The sequence below is a fragment of the Alternaria triticimaculans genome, assembly GCF_023758025.1.
Source record: "Alternaria triticimaculans strain BMP 0046 chromosome Unknown scaffold_1, whole genome shotgun sequence".
NCBI classification, from domain to species: Eukaryota; Fungi; Ascomycota; class Dothideomycetes; order Pleosporales; family Pleosporaceae; genus Alternaria; species Alternaria triticimaculans.
The window spans coordinates 4,265,371-4,277,441 of NW_026055958.1; the positions used below are offsets into that span (position 1 = coordinate 4,265,371).

Below are 12,071 nucleotides of genomic sequence, written 5' to 3' on the forward strand. Positions count from 1 at the left end.
GACGATTAGGAAGGAAGGCGAACCGCGGCTGCCAAATGGGAGGGGTCTATGAAGGGCGCATCAGAAGCAGAGGCAGGCGGTGGTGATGGTGCGGGCGTGGGTCGGCGCAAGGAGGTGTGTGCGAGACGTGGCCTGGCCGGCGCTCCAAAAAGTGTCAAGGGCGTGTGCAGGCGCCCGAGTGGATGGCAAGCGTCCGGAGGGCTTCCAGGGAGTATAGACGCGTCGGTTGACAGGCTCAATGCTCGGGCTGGCAGGTGACAGGAGTGCTTGCCATGCTACCACGCCCGTTGTCGCGAGATGCGGCTCTGCTTACGTACGCATCTCGTCTCCAGGCCCTGCAGGCATCGCGGGTAGTGCGATCTGCTAGCTGCGGATGGTGCGTCATGACCACCTGCATCTGCATCTTCAACACCACGTCCATGCTTCACTATGGTCAATTGAGCTTCGACAAATGCCTCTACTGGTTGCGCGACAATGGCCACTCTTGAGGCGCGCCGCTGCCGCCGCTCGCCCTCTGCGCTGTCCCTCAGTCATACCGAATAGACGCGCAAACTTCGATCAATTCAAAGCATATCACGCGCCCGTTCGTCGGCACTGCGGCATAATTGTACCACCGTCTGTGGAATCCCATGTAAGGAAACTGCTCCAAACCACTGCCATAATCTAATAACGTCTCCAGCCACACGATCTTGTTCAGCACATCGCTCCTCCACCACTGGACGTCGCCCGTCAAAGGACCTTCTGTGTCTTCTTCGTCACGCCTTCGTATGCGCACTATTTGCTGGACGATGACGCTTTCCTCCGCAACGCTCTTCTGCGCGCTTACGAAAATGCGGCCGACATACCGGACCTCCACATAGATGCACTGTGTGCTGTCGTAGACAAACTCCCCGTCAGCAGGGTTGGGGAGAAGAACCCTACTCAGCCGCCTCTTGCTGGCGCAGGGTTCGAAGGAATATCCTACGCCATTCTCCCGTCCGATGTTTCTGTACCATCCCACGAACTATCGCCATTGGACAAGAGCGCTATCGATTTCATATTTGCCGAACACAACGTCAAGGACACCGTCTATCGTGACACTTTGCGGTTGCCTCTTGCAAATACTGTCTTCCAGACAGGCTCGCCATCCACGATGATCCTATCGACTTGGACCCTGAATGCGAATCGTCAAATGACCCCTGTATCCAAGACCAACGTTTCTCATCATGGAATCCGCTTAGTCAAGCAACAGAAAGACTCAACTCCCGTTCTCCACGTTCCGTTAATTCCACTCACAATGCCCCGCACAGTCAACGGCTGCATGGGCAACATCATCCGCAGGGTTATCGGGCCTGGTGGTAAATCTCTGCAGGCCTCGTCGGAACTTGAAAACGTTGTTCCCAGATTCTTCAAATCGCGAGGACAGCCTGCGCAAGCGACTGTAGCTTGGGCATTAGTGATACCCGATGAGTTGAGGGCCATCATTGCCGCTCGAACAGATGAAATCCTCTCTGGCTTGCCAACAGACAATCAGATTCCGGTCTCCGAGCATACAAATGCATGGGAGCGTCTATGGCGCAGTGATCCCCCTCTCTATAACACGCTGGTGTCGCAAGCACTTACTGAAGGAGCACGTCTCCATCGAGTCTTGAGTGGTGGAGGCGGATGGGGAAAGAAAGCTGGCTTATTATCGTTGGATCCTGCAGCGGCCAGTCCAGCGGCAGACCCACCAAAGGATGACGATTTTCTCAGCATGATCAGTGATCCCCAAAACTTCGAGTCAACTCTTACACCCGTGGTGCGAGACGGTGACTCGATACAGTTCTTCATCTCTCCGAAATCAGATCTCGAACAGTTGGCTCAAAAGTCCGGTCACAGGGGGACGATCAGATGGGCTACATTCGGGAAAAAGATTAACTGGGGCTGGGAGGTGGGCACTATTCCTAGCACTGTGGACTCGATCCCCGGGGATTTGTCGCAAGACAGTCAGACCAAAGGAGACAAGATATTGTTTCTTCCCGGCTTTGGTGCACTGAGTGAAGGAGCGATGACGCTCACACAGCACTCTCGGGTAGACGAAGGCATGCCCCACAGCGTCACTACTACGGTCGATGTTCCCTTTTCTCGTTTCCGGACGATGCGTAAGAATGGAGCTACGCCTGATGACAAGAACGAGGACGAGGACGTAGGTGAGCCTGATGTGGACTCGACCTTTCCATGAATTTGTTCTGATAGCCTAGGTAGTCAAAACATGAGAAAAATATCCCGAAATCCGTGCCATCCATCCGTGCGCAAGTGCCGACTCACAATCTCTCAACTCTGAAAGTACCGAACACGTCTCCGTCTCAGCAAGAAGAGCAATCGCGGACCCCTCCAAGACTAACAGTAGCGGAACTGGTTCGCAAGCTCAAGATAGAAGGCCAATCTACTTCCGGTCGGCTCCGTGTCCGGACAGCGAACGCAATAATGCGCAGATTCGAGAAGCTCTTCGATAAACAGAAGACGAGGCATACAGCTGTCATGTCAGAAATTCGACAGCGGCACAGTCTATTCATGGCTGTGAGGTTCCGGACGCTTATGGTTGATGTAGCGGAGCTGATGGAAGAGGCTGATTCCGTTTTGGACGACATCAATCGCACACTTGTGAGAAGGATTCCAGCTAAGGAGAGAGAGAGGCCAAAGGAGGAGAGGCTAGCGAGGAACGCAGAGAAGAGGGAGAAGAAGAGGGCACAAAAGGCTGAAAGAGCGGCACAGAAAGAAAATCGTGCCAGGAAAAAGGACAAGACGAACGCGGTACCGCCTACAGAGACAGCGGCGCCAATCCGCAAGTTTACCTCCTACGGAATGTCCACAGCGGTCGAGATCAACGAGAAACTCAAACCCGCCATCTCTGAAGTCTCCCGCCTGACTGAAGAGGCGAGAGCCATCATGGCTGCCATTCAACACACCAAACCACACATCCGCAGAATGCCCGTCTCAAAGCTGGCAACAGCTCAAGCCTTCAACCAAACGCTAGGATACGCCGTTCAAGACATCCTCCGTCTGACAGAGGAAGCACGCACTGTAATGTCTACCATCCAGCAACGCAAACAACAACACCAACGGCAACGCACCCAGCAAACGCAATGGCGACACCTGCGCCGATGGGGCCGCGACACTACGATCGTATCCTTGAAGCCTGATACTTCACCCAAACTCCTCCTAGACATGGCATACAAAGCGCGCCGGACATCAATATCAATGATGCGAGCCTTCAAAAAGCGCGTCAGGAGTATCAAAGCTCTCATCCGGCAGCGTAAACATGACCTCCGCAAACTGATCAACGCCAACTCGGGCATCGTGCAAGACCGGCGGCGCAGGCGCATTCGACGCGTCAGCCAGTCTGTACACGTTGTACGCTACCCATCTGGACGCCGGACAGTGCGGAATCAGACTGTCCCTGCGTTGCAGAAAGGTAAACGGTTTGCGAGGTTTAGGACTGTGATGCAGCGGCAGCCTGGGTTTAGAGCAGTGACGCAGCAACGGCAGTCGGTGATGGAAGAGAGGAAGCAGAAGAGAGATGAACTTGCGGCTACGGTGGCGGGTTGGCTTGGTGGTGGTGGGAGTGCTGGTGGTGATAAAAGCGGGAATGGGTCGTTGCTTGCTACGGCTGAGAACGAAGATGGGAGGGATGGAAGGGGTGGACGGAGGAGGCGAAGGTGAGGAATGGTGGAGAGTGTTGATGAAGAGCGAGAATGTAGTTACAAGATGATTTACATACGTCTTCATGTTACAGAAGAGTAGGACAATAGCGATGCTCGGGAAACTTATTGCATGTCCGCCCCATTCTCATCTTTATGCGCCGCATGCAAACGATACTTCTCCAGCTATCTCATCTGACGCCTATTATGCTTGCTAGCGCGGGAGAGGTATAAATACCAGCTTTCCTTCCGCCCTGTCGTTCTTCTCATACCAAACCTTCTTTCTCTTATTCTCGAAAAGACATTGCGACATCGTGATGTCCCCAAAAAACAGCCTTACCCACAGTCATGATTGGTGCTGGCTGTCGAAAACAAAATATATCGGTCAACGAACAATGTCTTCCCTTCTTCCGAAGCTTCCAAAAAAACAGATGCGAACCCGACATGCGTTTCTCGGGTCGAAAGATGAAAACGATTTGTACATGTCTTTCCGCTGGACTTCTCGAATCTGCACATAAAGAATCTATGGTTGCGCAGCCAGAAGACTACAAAACACATTAGACAACTATTAATAGTCGTCTGTTAAGCTATTATTAAATAATAAGGTTAGTTAAATACTAGATACATAATATTAAACTATAATTAGGTATATTATTTTAAAAAGACTAAAGATAAATTACTACTAAGCTATAATAGTAATTCTAAAGTATTTATAGCTAATACTAAGTTAGCCTAGGCTTTTTAAAGCTAAAACTTAATATTATTTTCTCTTTTAGAGTAGATTACTTTTAATTTACTTCTAAAGTTATTTAATAAGCTAGATAAGGTAACTATAGCTTATAATAAGCTATTTTAGTCTATAATAGCCTATTCTAAGCTAGTGTAGATATATTATATTTATAAAAAGGTAGAAATTTATTATAAAAAGTAGTAGTTCTAAAAAATTACGCATAAACGCATGTATAAAGCTACTACCTACGCTAGTAAAGCTAGCGTAGGCTTATACGCTTTAGGTATTTCTAGCTAGTTAGATTTTTTTTTTTTATTTTTTACTTTCTAATTACTCTATAATAGTAAGTATTAGCTTTTTTTACTTATTATTTTTAAAATTTTAAAAAAGTCTAAAGTAACTTATTATAGCCTATTTTAAGGTATAATAAAGTAGTTTAGTCTAAATTAAAAGTTTTTAGTATAAATTATACTAAATTACTACTAACTAGCCTCTAGTACTTTAACTAAGACTATTAATACGTACTTTATACTAATTTACTCTCTTTCTACTTATATTTACTCTTTATACTTTATATTACTTTATTTTAAGTTTTAATAGTCTTTTTTACTTTAACTTAACTATAGTTAGTAATAATTAAATTACTATAAGCTACTTCTATATACCTAGGCTTTTTAAGATTAGTTATATACTATATACTAGTTACTTATAGTTATAGAAGCTTAATAAGCCTTATATATTTAACTACTATAGCTATACTTTTTTAGTTTTTAAGACTAAGAAAGAGTATGCTATTTTTACTAGTATAATTAAAAAAGTTACTAGCGCACTATCTAGAGATACTATTACTTAAACTATTTTATATAGCTAGTATTAAGCTATAAATAAGTAGTGCTTTGCTATAAGTACTTATTTTACTCTTTTCTAGCTACTATTACTTTTTATTAGCTTTTATAAAGCTAATATATAGTAAATAGCTTTAGAATAGATAGTTTTAGTTTATTTTAGTCTATTTTAGACTTTTTTATACTAATACTAACTAATATAGCCTCTAAAGAATTTTATTAACTTAGAAGCTATATTTAAAATTATCTACTAATTATTATCTAACTAGAAGCTTATTAGTAAGAGGCTTATTATTTTATATTCTTAAGCTTCTAATAATATCTTAATACTTACTTTACTAGCTATAGAAAACTTTAAGTATAGTAACTTACGCTACTTAAAGATAGACTTAGTAAAGAAGTATAAAAGCGTTTGTAATAATATTATTAAGTAAGTTTTAACTTATTTTAGCCTATTTTAGCCTAATTTAGTATCTTATAAGCTTTTCTATTCTCTCTAGAGTTAGTAAAGTCTTTATAAAACTTAAAAGAGCTAAGTTAGTCTATAATAGTCTATTCTAAACTCTTTTAACTAACTTTAGTAGTAACTACTTCTCTAATTAAAAGTACTTATAATTTTATTCTAGTATACTTTATAGCTATACTACTACTAAATCTAGTACGCGTTTTAATAATAAAACTAAGGCTAAGACTATAGTTACTAGCTTTACTAATAGTACTTTCTATATATTTAAAAAGAGAGCTAATAAAGTTACTAGTGCGCTTAACGCTAAATTACTATTTAAGTAATTAGTAAGTTCTAAAATACTTTCTTTTAGGCTCTTATAGCTTTAATTAGCTCTTTATAGGTTACTAGTAGTTACTTTACTTTTATTTACTTTCTTTTAGTCTTTTATAGCCTATTTTAGCTTATACTAACTTTTTTTATAGTATTCTATCTTAAAGTTTACTAAGTAGGCTATTATTCTTATAGTTAAAGATCTATAAAATACTATTTAAGAACTTTAGATAAAGCTTACTTTTTAGCTAAAAAGTAATAAAGCTACTACTAAGAAGAGCTAGCTTAAGAAGTAGATTAAAAGTAAGAAAGATAAGATTAAGTGTTTTAGAGCTAGTGTTCTCTAAGTTACTCTTAGATAACCTCTAATAGTCTTTTATAGCTTATTTTAGCCTATTTTAGAGTAGTATAAACTTTTTTAGTATATTTAGGTAGAGTTTAATAAAGTTTACGTAGAATTAACTAGAGTTAAGAGGTATTAACTAAAACTAGCTTCTTTTAGCTCTATATAGACTATTATAGCTTAGTCTAGTCTAGATTAATATTTATAAGTAAATCTATTCTTATAAATATAAAAAGATTTATATTTATAATTAAAGTTATTTATCTATATAAATTTACCTAAAGTGTAATATTTAAATTCTTTAAAACTAATTATAAGGCTTAAAAAACTATTAATTCTTACGCTAAAAAGTAAGTTAGAGTTAGATAGTTATAAGCTATTCTAGTCTAAGGCACTATTAAATACTTTAAAAAACCTTATATAGAGAAAAAAAGTAAAGATATACTCTAGTTTATACTAGAATAGCCTATTATAGCTTAATATAACTTATCTTCTCTCTTTATAAAGCTATCTATAGTATTACTTTATAGGCTGTACTTTTAAAAACTTTTTACGCTACTAGATATCTTTCTTATTTTAAAACTTCTATAGCGTATTAGCTAAGATATTTAGATCTAGTTTTTATAAGTTTTCTTTCTTTAGGTACTTAATCTATTTAATTAGATACTTTTATTAGTTATTCTTATTATACTATTTTTTAATAATATATTCTACTTTATATATATTATTACTAAATTTTCTTAAAGTATTCTATTTAGGCGCCTTAAAGTATAGAATAGTGCTTTTTAGATTAAAAAGCTTTAAAAGTAATATATAAAATACTAAATAGACACTATTAAGTTCTAGAAGATTAACTTAGAAAGCTAAAAGACTAATTTAGTCTATAATTTTTCTAAGTCTAAGAAACTTTTAATTTAGCTTTTTTTTTAGGTAAGTACTTTTAATATATTAGTTAAAGACTAGAACTTAGTCTTTTACCTTAAAGAGTATTAGCGCGTAGTACTTATTAGTATACTTTTTCTAGTAAGTATTTACTACTTTAATTTTTTTATAGCACTTTTACTATAGTTTAATTACTTATTTAGTAAGGCTAGCTTTTATAAAGCTTTCTCTTTTACTAAGAGCTAAATTAGGCTAATCTACTTTATAAAAGTACTTTTTATAGTAAGTTTAGAAAAGAGTAATTCTAGTAGTAAAGTAGATACTATTATTATATATAAACTCTTTAATAGATATTTAGCGCGCTTAATTATTTTATTCTAAAGAGTAATAGTAGTAAAGATACTACTCTAAAGTCTAGTTCTATTTTTTAGTTTAGCTATTAGTCTAAGAATAGAAAGTAAAAGTAAGAACTTTTCTAGTATTAAAGTAGTAAAAAAAAAAATTCTAATACTTAGAGTTTATTAAAGAGCTTTAATTTAAGATAATATACTTTAGTACGCTATAAAGCTAGATAACTTTATATATCTAGGCTTATACTAAGTTAGTACTATTCTAATTAGTTTATACTAGCACGTAATAGGCTATTTTAGTTAATTTATTTATAATAACTAGTATAGTATTATACTTTATACTAGAAACTATACTAGATAGTAGTTTTATAATAAAGTCTATTATTACTTTCTTCTAAAAGTAATTAGATATTAAAAAAGACTATAGTAGGCTATAAGGCCTATATTTTATAGAAGTAGACTTTCTATATATAAGGTAATTCTTATAGTATTACTTTATATTCTTACGTATACTCTTTTAAAAGTAGCGTCTCTATAGCTTTTTTAGAGTATATCTTACTTTAAAGTAGTTTACTAAAAAGTTATTATAATATTTTTAGAAAGCTTATAACTTTTCTTTAGTAGTTACTAGCGTTCTTACTATATAATAGCGCGTTTTAGCTCTATTTAGACTAAACTAGTTAACTTTAGACTTAGACTTATTTAAAGTATCTAAGAAGGTATAATTTATTTTATTACGCTTTTCTAAAGTCTAGAGCTCTAGTATAGTATATTTACTAGCTTAGTTAAAGCTTTCTAAACTCTTAGTAAGATTTTATTATTTCTTAGTACACTTAGTAGAGCGTATTTATACTATAGCTACTAAAAGAAAGGTTTTATTACTATTAGTTATAAAATCTCTTATAAACTAGATAAAAGCTTTATTATACTTCTAGGTAGATTTCTAAGCTTCTACTATATAGTTAAAGTAGTAAGAAAGTCTATTTATAGAGTTAGTAGACTTTACTTTATAGTAGATATTAAAATTAAACCTAAATAGTATAATATAAAACTTAACTTATTAATAGTTAAGAGTCTTAGTTTTTATAAACTATTTTAAGTTCTAATAGTTAGTCTAGAGGTTAAAGTATATACTCTCTAGATATTAGCGCTAATACTCTAGGCTCTTAACTATTATAAGTAGCTTTTAGTTATACGTATTATAATTATACTCTACTATAATAAGCTTACGTAAAAAGAAGTTAACTAAATACTATTAGTACTTTCTAGCTCTATTTAGTATATATTAGCTTAATATACTTATAATTATACTATCTAAAGCGTTTATTTTAGCCTTAGTCTTTTTATCTTACTTAAAGTAAGTTAAAATAGAAATACTTAGAAAAGAGTCTTTTAGCTTCTAAAAGACCTCTTTAGCTTTCTTATTAAGGTTAAGAACCTAACTTTTTTCTCTTTACTAAGCGTAGCTACTTTTAGCTACTTTTAGCTTCTTTTAGATTAGTTTAGTTAATAGTAAAGTAAGTTAGAAGAATTTAGTAATAAACTACCTATAGTAGTTTATAAAACTAATAAATACTTAAATCTTACGCACTATACGTAGTTTAGGCTATTCTTAGATTATCTTAATTCTATTTTTATTAATTTATATTCTCTTAGAGAAAACTACGTACTTAAGGTACTTAGTATACTAGATATACTACTTATACTTTAGAAGCTTTAAAAATAGCTTTATATTACGTAATCTACGTAAGACTTCTTTAATATAGCTTTTATACTTCTTTTTAGTATTAAAGAAAATAAAAATATTATCTAAGTATATAATATAAGTTATATTAATTAATTCTATAAGAACTTAATAGATATAAGTTTAAAACTACGTAAAAGCGTTTATAAGGCTAAAAGGTATTATAGTATACTTAAAACTACTATATCTTATATAGAAGATAGTTTTCTACTTATTACTTTCTTTAATATATACTTTATAGTAAGCTTCTTTTATATTAAGTTTAGTATAAAATTTAGCGCTAGCTAATCTTTCTAAAAACTTTATAATAAGTAGTAAAAAGTACTAATTCTTAATAGTAACTTTATTAAAGCCTCTATAGTTAATATATAAGTATATACTACTATCTTTCTTTTTAGTAAAGAGTATAGGCGCCTTTACTAGAGACTTACTATACCTAATCTACTCTTATACTAAGTACTTATTTAAATACTTATATAAAAGCTCTAACTCTATTTTAAAAAAGTTATATAATAGCTAATAAAGTACTATAGTTCTAGGTAGTAAGTTAATAGCTAAGTCTTATAAACTATAGTTAGTAAGAACTCTTAAGTTATTTTCTAACCTAAAGTATATAAACTTAGTATATTATAAAAGTAAACTACTCTCTTTAGCTTTTTTTAAGCTAGACTAAAGCGTTAAAGTAATAAGATAGCTATATATATCTACTATAAAATTACGTATAGTCTTTTTAAACTTCTTAGCTTTTTTTAGCGTAATCTTTTTATAAATAGTTTTATTTTTAAACTTAGTACTTTAAAAGAGTAGCCTTTATATAAAGTAGCTAATCTTTAAGTAATACGCGTTTATCTAGAGTAGACTTAAGTATATTTAATACTTATAAACTTCTATAATAATATATAGAATGTTCTAAGTTTCTTATTTTTTATAAAAATCTACTACTTTTATAGTTACTATAGTAGTACTATAAATTTTTAATTCTTTACTATTTACTTTATTTACTAATAGCTTAAGTAGAGAGTAAACTAGTAAGCTTTACTTTATAGTAAGTAACACTAAAATAAGGTTTAACTAAAAATCTCTATTTACTAGAGCTTTAATAAGCTCTAATTAGCTAAGTAATACCTTTACTATTAGTAGCTTTACTAGCTTAAAGTAAAGCGCGTTATAAAGAAGTTCTAAGTTCTAGAATACTAGGTCTAGAGTAATATAAGTAGCTAAGAAGAACTCTAGCTTCTCTACTTACTACCTTTTTCTAATCTCTAACTAAATAAGCTCTTAGAGTTTTTTTTAGACTTTAAATAGTCTTTTTAGAAGTATTTAGTCTTATTATACTTTTAATAAGTTATATTAAAGTCTTTTAAACTATTTTAGTTTAATTTAGCTAGTTATAAGTTAGATTTTACTAAACTAGCCTTCTTAGCTTTTTTTTAAGTCTAAGAAAGCTTTAAAAAAAAGTTCTAGGCTTAATAGCTATAAAATTTATTTTTATAAGCTAAATACTTAAATAGTATAGTAGTATACTTTATTTTACTCTAATAGTAGTAAGCTAAAGTATTAAGCTTAGAAACTATATTATAGTTTTCTAGGTCTTAAAGTAAGAGTTCTTTCTAAATATTAAAAAGAAAAGTACTTATAAAGTCTATATAGTACTACTTTTTAGCGTAGTTACTTAGTTTACTCTAAAGCGTATTAAAATAAGCTAAAAAAAAGTTAGAATTCTAATTTAGCTTCTATTTAGTCTATTTAAGCCTATTATAAGCTATAAAGTATTATAATAACTTAGAACTAAGCGTATTAAGTATAACTATTTTAAGTTTTTTTTAGATAAATATTTAAAATACTTTAAGTTTTATATAGTTTTAAAAGTAAGCATTCTAAGTAAAGTAAGTAGTTTTATCTAAAAACTTTATAGTAAAGTTTACTTTCTAAGTACTTATAAAGAAAGTAAAAAGTACTTCTTTAAAAATAGTTTTATAATTACGTATTTAGTAGTTATACTATAAGTAGTTACGTATAGTAAATATCTCTAAGTTCTTAGAGTATAAAGCTTCTAAGTTTAACTAAAGCTTACTTCTTAGAGCTAAAATATAGTAAATAATATTCTTTTTAAGAGCTAAGTAGTTACTTATAAGTACTTTACGCTTTAATTCTTTAAGATAGACTATATCTTAATAAGTACGCTCTAATTATTTTTACTTATATAACTTCTTAAGTTTATAAGTTAAAGTAGCTTATTTATTTTTATTTTTAGTAGTAGTAGCTTATAAAAGTCTAATTAGCTCTAAAATAAACTCTAATAGTATATTACTATCTTTAATAATTAAGGCTAAGTTAGTAATATCTAAAAAAGCTTCTAATAAGTTTATAAGTTTCTTAGTAAGTAGTATTACTACTTTTAAAAATATAAAAGCTAATTTCTTTTAGTTATTATTTATTACGCGCAAAAATAGTATAGCTTACTTACTACTATATTATATTACGCTAAAAGAATCTACTTTAGAGCTTATTATATCTAAATAGTATATATAAAAGTATTATAAAGTAGAGTAATTTAAATATTAAATAATAGAGTTAGTTAAATACTAAATATATAATATTAAACTATAATTAAGTATATTATTTTAAAAAGACTAAAAATAAATTACTACTAAGCTATAATAGTAATTCTAAAGTATTTATAGCTAATGCTAAGTTAGCCTAGGCTCTTTAGGGCTAGGACCTAACAGCTATTCTCTCT

General features: G+C 33.0%; 2 protein-coding genes across 2 annotated transcripts; both read left to right on the forward strand.

Moving 5' to 3' along the window:
- Window positions 1-429: 429 nt before the first annotated feature.
- J4E78_001417 (uncharacterized protein) lies at window positions 430-2,200 on the forward strand (the record flags this gene model as incomplete). The annotated part of the gene is made up of 2 exons (XM_049362076.1): window positions 430-432; window positions 680-2,200. The coding sequence occupies 2 exons, from the start codon at window positions 430-432 to the stop codon at window positions 2,198-2,200; spliced, it is 1,524 nt and encodes a 507-aa protein (XP_049227359.1).
- Window positions 2,201-2,445: 245 nt separating this feature from the next.
- J4E78_001418 (uncharacterized protein) lies at window positions 2,446-3,681 on the forward strand (the record flags this gene model as incomplete). Its single annotated transcript, XM_049362077.1, has 1 exon — window positions 2,446-3,681. One exon carries the CDS (start codon window positions 2,446-2,448, stop codon window positions 3,679-3,681), a length of 1,236 nt encoding a protein of 411 aa, XP_049227360.1.
- Window positions 3,682-12,071: the final 8,390 nt, after the last annotated feature.